Raw genomic sequence first — 12,874 nt, forward strand, 5'->3', positions numbered from 1 at the left:
TGTGCAGGTGTGTGTGTGTGTGTGTGTATGTGCAGGTGTGTGTGTGTATGTGCAGATGTGTGTGTGTGTGTGTATGTATGTGCAGATGTGTGTGTGTATTTATGTGCAGCTGTGTGTGTATGTGCAGGTATGTGTGTGTGTGTATGTGTATGTGTATGTGTGTGTGTGTGCGTGTGTGTATGTGCAGGTATGTGTGTGTGTGTATGTGTGTGTGTATGTGTGCGTGTGTGTATGTGCAGGTATGTGTGTATGTGCAGGTGTGTGTGAAGCTTTCTTCATATCTGTGCATCAGCACTCCAAATTTCTCTCTGCTCTGTCAGGGATTTAAATAATGTGGGATTTGTTCTTATAGTTTACCCATTTCTTTTTAGTCACGTAATACTGTTTATTCTAAAAACGCCGGAATGAGTTTAAATAAGCACGAAGGCACACGCCTACCTTTGAGTGACGGCTGAGAAGCCCGTATGTGAACCGTGTACGGTAAGCCCCGCCCATATTCGCTACCGCTCGGAGAGCGAGAGGAGGGGCGCGAGAGCGATGTGCAGGCTGTCTCACCGTGACCACCGAGCCTGACCGGACGTACGTACCTCCTACATAACACACCTCGCGCTGCTCTCGGGTGGGCGGACCAGGGGCGCAGCGGCCGTCGGGGGCTCGAACCTGCGAAAGAGACGGAACCGGCAACGGGACCGACCCCGACCATGATGAAGATGATGGTAGGGAGGTTTTTGATGTCGGTGATGATGCTCGTTATATTCCCGTGAGCACCGTGCAGTCAGGATCTCCGGTAACCGGGGGGGGCGGGGGGCGCACGGAGAGCGAGGACGTACCGTTCGACTTACGCGTTTTCAGCCTTCTTCCCGTTTCAGCCATGGAGGACGCAGGCGCGCGATAGCGCTCGCGCGAAACGCAACCGGGCTGCCGGTGCACGGCATCGTGACCTTGTCTGCACGGACGCTTCTCGTGTTTTTCCCCACCGTGATTACCGGGTCGGTAGCGCCCCGGCTCCCCGTGTACACGCGCGTTAACGGACGCCGCCGTCCACCTGCGCCGTGTGTCACACCGATGATGGAGCGCCATGGAAACGGGAGTCGGGGCGCGAGCGCGCGCGCGCACCGGGGGAGCAGGGATGCCCGTTTTTAACGCGGCCTCGCGGACGTGAGTGACGTGGGTCGGAGACGCTCCGTGCGTGTTCTCGTTCCGCCGTGTTCGGTCCGGTTCGTGCGGGTGCGTGTCGTCGTTAACGGATCGGGTCGAGCGGGACTGCGGTTCGGTTCGCCTCCTGCTCGCCTTTCTACGGCTCGCATCTTACATCTAGTTTATTTCCTTCTCGTTATTTGCGGTCCGCCGGTCTTTAACCGAGACGTTGTTCCGAACGGAGCGCGGACATCTAGTTCAGTGATGACATGATCACCGAGGCGCGTTATTCGTGTCAGGAGTGATCAGCGGTTCGTCTCATCCGGGCTTGTGCATGACAGGACCGGACAGGTGCGATGGGCTTCGGGCCCAGACGAACGCGTCCTGATAAACCCCCGAACCCGTCGAGGAGGGAGGATTAACCGCTTCCCGAGTTCAGCAGGTTTGATTTTAAGTTAGATAGGCGCATACACCGGTGACCGGGCCTCGCGCTCGGGCCGAGATGCTGGAGTGTTCAGTGAAGGTCCACACACACACACACACACACACACACACACACACACACACACACACACACACACTCCTGGACTCCCTCAACATTGTTTACTGTGTGTTGGTGTTCAGGTTTAATATCACACGGCCTGATGTGCGTCTACGTGTCTGTGATAGTGAAGTGGTGATGTGCTCGTGGGCCACACGGACATGTCGGTACCGTCATGTACCGGGAGAATATAATATAACAACCATTTAGTTACTGACCAGTGCGCTGGGCTGCATGAGCGCGTTATCAATAAGCTGTACGAGGCAGGAGCTCCGGTAACGTGCGGCGGTAGTATTGATGTGTTAACGCGGGTTTGATGAGAAGATGTGATCAAGTGATGAAGTATATGAATATTCTCACGTAATTGAATCGGTTTAGCACATTTTCATTAATATAGCGTGTCGGAACTGTGTAGTTTGCCGTGCGTGTTCATATGTGGGGCACCAGCTGCTAGTTGCTTTCACACAACATGAGTTTCTTGAATTAGGAATGACTTAATTAATTAGCACAGGCTAACTTGTTCTTTGTTAAGCATGTACAAATGATGTATAAGTCTAAGACTATAGTTCTTAGACTTAGTTCTTCTAAGTCTAAGAACTAAGTCTAAGAACTATATCTTGAAACTGTGGTATTAACCAAAATGACTTTCGTTGTGTCAAAAGAAGAAGCGTTAAATTATGGACATCACAGTCCAGCCGTGTGTGAGAGGCAGTAGGTGCCCACCTCAGACCTGCTTGCGAGGACCTGTACCTTCCTCATGGGTCAGTAGCTCCCCACCTCAGACCTGCTTGCGAGGACCTGTACCTTCCTCATGGGTCAGTAGCTCCCCACCTCAGACCTGCTTGCGAGGACCTGTACCTTCCTCATGGGTCAGTAGGTGCCCACCACAGACCTGCTTGCGAGGACCTGTACCTTCCTCATGGGTCAGTAGCTCCCCACCTCAGACCTGCTTGCGAGGACCTGTACCTTCCTCATGGGTCAGTAGGTGCCCACCACAGACCTACAGCGTGTGAGGACCTGTACCTTCCTCATGGGTCAGTAGCTCCCCACCACAGACCTGCAGCGTGTGAGGACCTGTACCTTCCTCATGGGTCAGTAGCTCCCCACCACAGACCTGCAGCGTGTGAGGACCTGTACCTTCCTCATGGGTTGGGTGGATTTGGAGCAACTGGTTTAATCAACTGGTTTAATCAACTGGTTTAATCTACTGGTTTAATTTACTGGTTTAATCTGTCAACATGGTTTTAATCTGAATGGGGGTGTGAAACCACTGTCATATAACGCTGTTACAGTTCATGCTATGGCATTCGAATCAGAACCATGGTTTTGGGCCATGGTGTGTAAATGCAGCGTGTGTTTTTAAAGCTCTCTCCGGTGTCTCTACCTCTGCGTTGGACCTCGATAGTCCTACATTATGTATCATGCCTACATGTATCTTCAGAACAAGCCGGTACTACAGTACCTCTCCCGACACCTCACCTCCTCCCCTGTCATGTGATCGCCCCGTGGAGGGCAGACACACACTGCTCTGTTTGCTCTGAGAGGAATTCAGCAGGAGTTCATGTCTCCACCTCATGATGGTACTGAGGTGCTGCTAACCCAACCTCTCAGCGGTTCAGAATGAAGGGTTGTGTGGCAGACTGGCCAGCAGGGGGCAGAATTATCAGCAGCCCAGGCAGGAAGACTGGTATCCCCTGGTGTGTGGTGTGTGTTTGGGGTGGGTTCTGGTGGCAGGTGGTATCCCCTGGTAGACTGTCTAAGAATTCAAATGTGCTCTATGCGTGTGTTTGGGGTGGTGTTCTGGTGGTGTGTGTTTGGGGTGGTGTTCTGGTGGTGTGTGTTTGGTGTGGGTTCTGGTGGTGTGTGTTGTGTGTTTGGGGTGGTGTTCTGGTGGTGTGTGTTTGGGGTGGTGTTCTGGTGGTGTGTGTTTGAGGTGGTGTTCTGGTGGTGTGTGTTTGGTGTGGGTTCTGGTGGTGTGTGTTTGGGGTGGTGTTCTGGTGGTGTGTGTTGTGTGTTTGGGGTGGTGTTCTGGTGGTGTGTGTTGTGTGTTTGGGGTGGTGTTCTGGTGGTGTGTGTTTGGTGTGGGTTCTGGTGGTGTGTGTTGTGTGTTTGGGGTGGTGTTCTGGTGGTGTGTGCTGTGTGTTTGGGGTGGTGTTCTGGTGGTGTGTGCTGTGTGTTTGGGGTGGTGTGTGCTGTGTGTTTGGGGTGGGTTCTGGTGGTGTGTGTTTGGGGTGGTGTTCTGGTGGTGTGTGCTGTGTGTTTGGGGTGGTGTTCTGGTGGTGTGTGTGGTGTGTTTGGGGTGGGTTCTAGTGTTTTGTGTTTGGGGTGGTGTTCTGGTGGTGTGTGTTGTGTGTTTGGGGTGGTGTTCTGGTGGTGTGTGTTGTGTGTTTGGGGTGGGTTCTGGTGGTGTGTGTTTGAGGTGGTGTTCTGGTGGTGTGTGTTGTGTGCTTTGGGGTGGTGTTCTAGTGGTGTGTGTTGTGTGTTTGGGGTGGGTTCTGGTGGTGTGTGTTGTGTGTTTGGGGTGGGTTCTAGTGGTGTGGGATGTGTGTGGTTCAAGCTAGTGTTCTGGTGGTGTGTGTTTGGGGTGGGTTCTGGTGTTGTGTGTTTGGGGTGGGTTCTGGTGGTGTGTGTTGTGTGCTTTGGGGTGGGTTCTAGTGTTGTGTGTTTGGGGTGGGTTCTGGTGGTGTGTGTTGTGTTTTTGGGGTGGGTTCTGGTGGTGTGGGATGTGTGTTTGGGGTGGTGTTCTAGTGGTGTGTGTTGTGTGTTTGGGGTGGGTTCTGGTGGTGTGTGTTTGGGGTGGGTTCTGGTGGTGTGTGTTGTGTGCTTTGGGGTGGGTTCTAGTGTTGTGTGTTTGGGAGGGTTCTGGTGGTGTGTGTTGTTTGTTTGGGGTGGTGTTCTGGTAGTGTGTGTTGTTTGTTTGGGGTGGTGTTCTGGTGGTGTGTGTTGTGTGTTTGGGGTGGGTTCTGGTGGTGTGTGTTGTGTTTTTGGGGTGGGTTCTGGTGGTGTGGGATGTGTGTTTGGGGTGGTGTTCTAGTGGTGTGTGTTGTGTGTTTGGGGTGGGTTCTGGTGGTGTGTGTTTGGGGTGGGTTCTGGTGATGTGTGTTTGGGGTGGGTTCTGGTGTTGTGTGTTTGGGGTGGGTTCTGGTGGTGTGTGTTTGAGGTGGTGTTCTGGTGGTGTGTGTTGTGTGTTTGGGGTGGTGTTCTGGTGGTGTGTGTTGTGTGCTTTGGGGTGGGTTCTGGTGGTGTGGGATGTGTGTTTGGGGTGGTGTTCTAGTGGTGTGTGTTGTGTGTTTGGGGTGGGTTCTGGTGGTGTGTGTTGTGTGTTTGGGGTGGGTTCTGGTGTTGTGTGTTTGGGGTGGGTTCTGGTGGTGTGTGTTTGAGGTGGTGTTCTGGTGGTGTGTGTTTGGGGTGGGTTCTGGTGGTGTGTGTTGTGTGCTTTGGTGTGGGTTCTGGTGGTGTGTGTTGTGTGTTTGGGGTGGTGTTCTAGTGGTGTGTGTTGTGTGTTCGGGGTGGTGTTCTAGTGGTGTGTGTTGTGTGTTTGGGGTGGGTTCTGGTGGTGTGTGTTGTGTGTTTGGGGTGGTGTTCTGGTGGTGTGTATTTGGTGGTGAGTTGTCTGTGTGCATTCTGTGTGTGTGTGTGTGTGTGTGTGTGTGTGTGTGTGTGTGTGTGTGTGTGTGTGTGTGTGTGTGTGTGTGTGTGTGTGAGGGGCAGAGAGTGCACACATACTCACAGGAATGCATCTGGAATGTTTGTAAAAGTGAGGAGCTATTCTGTGATTTTGTTGTTTTTCTAAGAGCTGGGTGGAGTCTCCCACCAGGGTGGAGTCTCCCAGCTGCATGGAGTGGGTGGAGTTTCTCAGCTGGGTGGAGTTTTGTGTGTCAGACTGGGTGAATCTTGCACTGAGAATCTGATGTTCATCGCTTCTGTACACAGAGCTTGAACAGTTTCAAAATGGAGTCTCTCAACGTCCCGAGTTTCTCTAGCTGAAAGGTTAAAGGAAGGTTTTGTTTTCTTTCTCTCAATTTTGTCTTTCATGCTAGCACAGCATGTAAGTGTGTGTGTGTGTGTGTGTGTGTGTGTGTACACATGTGTGCGTGTAGAATAAGTCACAAAGACAGATGAAGCCAGAGAGAGAAAAGGAGGAAGAGGAGGGAGAGAGAGAGAGAGCGAGGGAAAGAGTGGTATGGAGACATGGAAGAAAGAAGAGGGAGAAGTAGAGAAGAAAAGAGAGGGAGGTAGAGAAGGAGGGAGACGGAGGGAGAGAGGTGACAGCAGGTGTGCAGATGTGTGGTGGTGGTTGACGTGTGTGTGTGTGTGTGTGCCTGGTGTGTGAGGCACATTCAAACACTTCTTGCAGACTCTGAAGTCCATGAGGTTTTTCCTTCCAAGAGCATGTGAGTCTCGAGCGGAAGGTGAATGGTAGCAGACAGCCCTGTACTCTCCTCTACGGAGGCCACCCTGGGCTTCCTGCTCCCAGCTGAGGTAGCTTGGCTGATCTGGGGAACTCTGGGGGTACTCAGACCACGAGACTCACTTGAAGACTCACATTTCATGGGAGGTGAGGATTAGAGATGGAGGGATAAGGCAGAGATGGGCAGACAGAAGGAAGAAGGGAGAGAATGTGTGGATATGAGTGGAGGAAACCTCTGCTCTCCCGCTCTACACTGTGCTTTTGTTTGTGCTTAGCACTATTTAGTGAGAATCTGATTTGAACACGTGTGTACTTGTGTTTACAGACACTGTAGATGCTGAGTTAATGCAGTCTTTCATACCGGAGTCGATGTAGAGAGATATGAGGAGGAGCTTGAGAGGAGGAGGCGGGGTTTAATAACAAGGGCGGCCTCATGATGTGAGGAGGCGGGGTTTGACTACATAGGAGGCCTCATGATGTGAGGAGGTGGGGTTTAACTACATGGACTGCCTCATTATATGAGGAGGTGGGGCAAAGGCCAATTACACCAATTACTTCACCAGATAAATGTGTGTTCTCATTTAACCATAAAATAGGCGTTCATGGTGATTTTCACAAAAGCCTAATTCAACCAATTACCAGATGCACCATGTTGGTGTTCACCCTCTGCACACGCGTTTCTCTCCTCAGATGACTAAACAAACGGTTTCTCCATGACCGGCTGGTGTGGTCTAACGCACACACACAGTGCATTGTGGAGTAAATACCAACATTGTACAATTTCCTTCTTTGACTGCTGAAAAACTGCTGATCTACAAACAGTAAAAGTGGTTTGAGCAGAGAAAGAACACAAGCACTCTGGTTAGGGAGAAACATGAATACTACTGAATGAGCAGACTTAGCAAATGGATAAAGCTTGATTTAGGACATGGTTTGATTTTAGATATGGTTTGATTTTTGGATAACGCTTGATTTTTGGATACGGTTTGATTTTGGATACAGTTTGATTTTATATACGGTTTGATTTTTGGATACGGCTTGATGAACAGACTTTTTTTGTGTTAGCAGTAGATTCAATCAATCAATCAAATTTTATTTATATAGCGCTTTTTACAACAGTTGTTGTCACAAAGCAGCTTTACAAGTGCCGAGTCCTAGCCCCCAGTGAGCAAGCCAAAGGCGACAGTGGCAAGGAAAAACTCCCTAGTTTTTTTGCATGAGGAAGAAACCTTGAGAGGAACCAAGACTCAGGGGGGGAACCCATCCTCCTCTGGCCGACACCGGTCACCATGACAACAACAACAATTTAGACAGAAAGAAGAGAAAGAAAAGGAAAAATATGTAATAATGTCCATCATGATGTATGCATCCGGTTAGGCAGGAGGTGGCTGGCCCAGGATGGATCGCTGGTCTCCTCATCTCATTATTCCTCAAGCAGGCGGGCAGCCATGTGGAGAAATGAAACAGGGAAAATTAGCTCTGTATGAGGACATATACAGGACAGGTGAAATTATAAACATTTCCGGAGTGTGGCAGCAACTCCGGCATTAAGTTAAATTATTACAGCCTAGCTAAAAAGGCAGAACCAGAAGGTAACATAGGCTTGGGGGCATTCTGAGACAATGGCATCCGTCCACTGCACTGTCAACAAACTTGAGTGACCACGAGCAGTGACAGTCTACCATAAAACCCTTCGCCTGTGAACCCCTGGATCTGTACCTTAATCTAAGGGGGGATATTAATTATCAAACACTAAACTAAATAAGTGGGTTTTCAACCTAGACTTAAAGATTGTGACTGTGTCGAAGTCCCGGACGCATTTAGGAAGATTATTCCAAAGCTGGGGGGCCTTACAAGAAAAGGCTCTTCCCCCTGCTGTTACCTTATTAATTTGTGGAACTAATAAAAGACCAGCACCCTGTGATCTTAGTGGACGTGGGGGTTCATAATAGGAAGGTATTCAGGAGCAAGCCCGTGCAATGCTTTATAAGTTAATAAAAGAATTTTAAAGTCAATACGGAATTTAACTGGGAGCCAATGCAGGGCTGATAGGACTGGACTGATATGCTGAAATTTTCTAGTTCTGGTCAGAACCCTGGCTGCGGCATTTTGAACTATTTGAAGTTTATTTAGATTCCTATTTGAACATCCTGACAGTAGTGCATTGCAGTAGTCTAATCTAGAGCTAACAATGGCGTGCACCAATTTTTCCGCATCATCCTGTGATAATGCATTTCTTAATTTAGCAATGTTACGGAGATGTAGAAAAGCTATCCTAGTAGTATTATCTATGTATTTATCAAATGATAGGTCAGAGTCGAGTATGACGCCTAGGTTTTTGGCTACTGTGCCAGGTGTAATGGGGTAGCCTGCGAGATTAAGCATTAGATCTGGAATTTTCTGTTTTGAGGCCTTAGGGCCCAGAAGGAGAACTTCTGTTTTGTCCTCATTAAGTTGGAGGAAGTTTAGAGACATCCAGCATTTAATATCTCTTACACAGCCCTCAATTTTTCTTAAACTGAGTTTGTCATCAGGCTTGGCTGATATGTAAAGTTGAGTGTCATCTGCATAGCAGTGAAAATTGACACCATGTTTGTTTATAACTGTGCCCAATGGTAGCATATATAATGTAAATAATAGTGGTCCTAGAATGGAGCCTTGCGGGACCCCATATTTAACTTTTGTACGTTTGGATGGAATATTATTGAGCTCTACAAACTGATAGCGATTTGTTAAGTAAGAATGAAACCATGAAAGGGCTGTGCCAGAGACTCCAACCCAACGTTCTAACCTTTCTAGCAAGATCCTATGATCAATTGTGTCGAATGCTGCACTAAGATCAAGAAGCACTAACAGTGATACATAGCCTTGATCTGAAGCAAGGAGGAGATCATTTGTTACTTTGACTAATGCTGTTTCAGTACTATGATGGGGCCTAAAGCCAGATTGGAACTTTTCAAATATGTGATTCCTATGCAGATATAGGCATAATTGCTGGGCAACAGCTTTTTCTATGATCTTAGATATAAATGATGTGTTTGAAATGGGTCTATAATTAGTAGGATCAAGATTTGGTTTCTTGATCAGAGGTTTAATAACTGCTAATTTACATGATTTGGGCATGTGACCTATTGTAATGGATGAGTTAACTATAGTTAGAAGAGGTTCAGTTACCGCTGGTAATACCTCTTTTAATAACTTTGAGGGAACCGAGTCTAGTGTGCAGGTAGCACAATTTAAGGAAGAAATTATTTTCTCTAATTCTGATTGTGGGAGTGGATGAAAAGCATCAAGTTTTTCTCCCAGTATGCGATTTAAATTGATATCAACCAAACCAGATGACATACCAGTTGTATTGCTAATAAAAGGTTTTATATTTTGTCTAATATTTTCTATTTTATTATCAAAGAAATCTATAAATACATTACTAGTGAGGTTTACTGGAATCTGAGGTTCTGCGCCTGCTTGATTTTTTGTAAGTTTGGAAATAGTATTAAAAAGAAATCTAGGATTGTTTTTATTTTTCTCTATCAGTGAGGCTAGGTATGCTGAGCGTGCTTTAGCAAGTGCCCGTTTGTAGTCAATGATGCTATCCTTCCAGGCACAGTAGAATACTTCCAACTTAGTAGATCGCCATTTACGCTCTAATTTACGTGCTATTTGTTTTAAGTTTCTAGTTTGGTCAGTGTACCACGGAGCGAGTTTTTTAGATCTAGTCTTTTTATATTTGAGTGGAGCTACTATATCTAGAGCTGATCTGCAGGTATTCTCTATGCAGTTGGTTAGACTGTCTAACTCTCCTGGATCGGATGGCGAGTGGGCTAGAGCAGTTAAATCAGGGAGGGCTTCAATAAACTGTGTTGCTGTTAATGAATTTATCGAGCGCTTTATACACTGCCGAGGAGACGGGCGGGTATTTATGTTAAGATGAATCTCAAATTGGACTAAATAGTGATCAGAGATAGCTACGGTTTGCGGGAGTATATTTATATTATCTACGTCAATATCCAACGTTAAGATTAATCTAGGGTATGATTTTGATAGTGTGTGGGTCCTACAACGTTTTGTGTAATGCCAACAGAGTTCAATATAGAAGTAAAAGCCCTTGTAAGTGGATCCTCCGCATTATCAAAATGTATGTTAAAGTCTCCTACCATTATTATTTTGTCACTACTAACTGCTAAATTTGCTGTAAAATCTGTGAAATCGTTTAAGAAATCTGAGTAAGGCCCTGGTGGTCTATATACATTTGTTAGGGAAAAAGAACTTTTATTTTCAGATGGACTAATCACATTAATAGACAGCATCTCAAATGAATTAAAGATATCCAAGTATTTCTGATGAATTTCTAAACAATCACGATATATTATACATATTCCTCCTCCTCTGCTTGACAATCTAGGTTTATGTATATAACTATATCCCACAGGAGTGGCTTCGTTTAGAGATAAATAGTCACCAGATTGAATCCACGTTTCAGTTAGACATAGAATATCAGTTTTCTGGTCAGTTATAAGTTCATTCATAAAAACTGCTTTAGAGTTGAGTGATCGAATATTAATTAATCCAATTTTCAGATCGGTCATATAGGTAATAATTGGATGTGAAGTTTGAATATTAGTGAAAAACTTAGGACGGACTATTTTCTTATGATTTAATTTAACCCGGGGCACAGACACAGTCTCAATCCTATGGGATCTTGGTGACGCCTCTAAGCAGCTCGCAGACAGACGGTTTAGCCCGTTAGTCTGCGGCCTGGTCGCGACTCTGGTTAGTCAGCAGCTCCTAGTACTACACTGCCCACTAACAGACTACGGGCTATGCTGCAAGATAACAGGGCAGCGCCATCCCGGGTGGGGTGGACACCGTCCCTGCCTAAAAGACCAGGCTTGCCCTCGAACTCTTTCCAATTATTAATAAAGCCCACTTGATTTTCTGAGCACCACTTGGACATCCAGCGGTTTAGCAACGTGAGCCTGCTGTACTGCTCATCACCGCGCCGCATTGGGATGGGGCCAGAGCAGATTACGGCATCGTACGGCATTAGCTCAGGTGAAGTGACTGTTTTATCAGTAGATTAGCTCAGGTGAATTTACTCTGTTTTATCAGTAGATTAGCTCAGGTGAATTTACTCTGTTTTAGCAGTATATTAGCTCAGGTGAATTTACTCTGTTTTATCAGTAGATTAGCTCAGGTGAATTTACTCTGTTTTATCAGTAGATTAGCTCAGGTGAATTTACTCTGTTTTATCAGTAGATTAGCTCAGGTGAATTTGCTCTGTTTTATCAGTAGATTAGCTCAGGTGAAGTGACTGTTTTATCAGTAGATTAGCTCAGGTGAATTTACTCTGTTTTATCAGTAGATTAGCTCAGGTGAATTTACTCTGTTTTAGCAGTATATTAGCTCAGGTGAATTTACTCTGTTTTATCAGTAGATTAGCTCAGGTGAATTTACTCTGTTTTATCAGTAGATTAGCTCAGGTGAATTTACTCTGTTTTATCAGTAGATTAGCTCAGGTGAATTTGCTCTGTTTTATCAGTAGATTAGCTCAGGTGAATTTACTGTTTTATCAGTAGATTAGCTCAGGTGAATTTACTCTGTTTTATCAGTAGATTAGCTCAGGTGAATTTACTGTTTTATCAGTGGATTAGCTCAGGTGAATTTACTCTGTTTTATCAGTAGATTAGCTCAGGTGAATTTACTCTGTTTTATCAGTGGATTAGCTCAGGTGTACTGACTGTTTGGGTTAGCAGTAGATTAACATGGGTGAGCTGCGTCCCTGTCACTGTAGTGTAGAACGCCTTTCTCTCTCTCTCCCTCTAGGAGTGTGTCTGTGTGTCTAAAGACATAAGATCTTTATGGTGATGAAGCATTCCAGGCAGGTTACTTCCTACACACACACATTTTGATAGTAACCATAGCTGTGATGAGTGGTACTGGAAGTTGATAGCTGATGGTGTGTTTGTTTCCTTCACAGCTGCAGGGTATTACAGTTTATTATATCTCTGTCACCTTGCTAACCTTGTTAGCAGTGCACATGGGTGGGGTAGTTAGCCCCGTCATATTTGAGTGGGTCTGTTCCTGTACAGGGGCAGTAAGCATCACTACATCCCAACATTCCACAGAGGCATTCTGGAACATTCTAGATTCTAGAGCGTTCCATAGTTTCGTGGTCTTTGTTTTGACAGTTCAGACCTGGTTCTGTGAGTCTGGCAAGTGAGGACCAGTCTGACAGAACCTTCTCCACCACGGCCATCACCACTGACACACATGCACAGTCAGGTCTGTGACATTATTGACATTATTAGTGACATTATTCTCTAGTCTCCACCACATCCATGCCCAGGTCTGAGGAGAACAGACCTGCCGCTGTTCACACATCGCTGGTACAGACCTGCCACTATTCGCATATCGCCGGTACAGACCCGCCGCTGTTCACACATCGCTGGTACAGACCTGCCGCTGTTCACACATCGCTGGTACAGACCTGTTGCTATTCACACATCGCTGGTACAGACTTGCTGCTATTCACATATCGCTGGTACAGACTTGTTGCTGTTCACACATCGCTGGTACAGACCTGCCGCTGTTCAAACATCGCTGGTACAGACCTGCCGCTGTTCACACATTGCTGGTACAGACCTGCCGCTGTCCACACATCGCTGGTACAGACCTGCCACTGTCCACACATCGCTGGTACAGACTTACCGCTATTCATATATCGCTGGTACAGACCTGCCGCTGTTCACACATTGCTGGTACAGACCTGTCGCTATTCACACATC

General features: G+C 46.7%; 1 protein-coding gene across 3 annotated transcripts in view; it reads left to right on the forward strand.

The window, feature by feature from the left end:
- The first annotated feature begins 480 nt into the window (after window positions 1–480).
- Window positions 481–12,874, forward strand: part of arhgef9a (Cdc42 guanine nucleotide exchange factor (GEF) 9a) — a 34,951-nt gene continuing 22,557 nt past the window's right edge. Inside the window, exon 1 of one of the 3 annotated variants that reach the window (XM_076987704.1) lies at window positions 481–579. Coding sequence is in view for 1 of the 3 variants with exons in the window: in XM_076987702.1 (XP_076843817.1) it covers window positions 702–716 (15 nt within the window). In the remaining 2 variants the exon portion in view is untranslated. Of the gene's footprint in view, window positions 717–869; window positions 1,580–12,874 lie in introns of those variants that run through there. The other 2 variants (XM_076987702.1, XM_076987703.1) reach the window with 2 other exon arrangements.

The sequence above is a fragment of the Brachyhypopomus gauderio genome, unplaced genomic scaffold, assembly GCF_052324685.1.
Source record: "Brachyhypopomus gauderio isolate BG-103 unplaced genomic scaffold, BGAUD_0.2 sc54, whole genome shotgun sequence".
Lineage (NCBI taxonomy): Eukaryota > Metazoa > Chordata > Actinopteri > Gymnotiformes > Hypopomidae > Brachyhypopomus > Brachyhypopomus gauderio.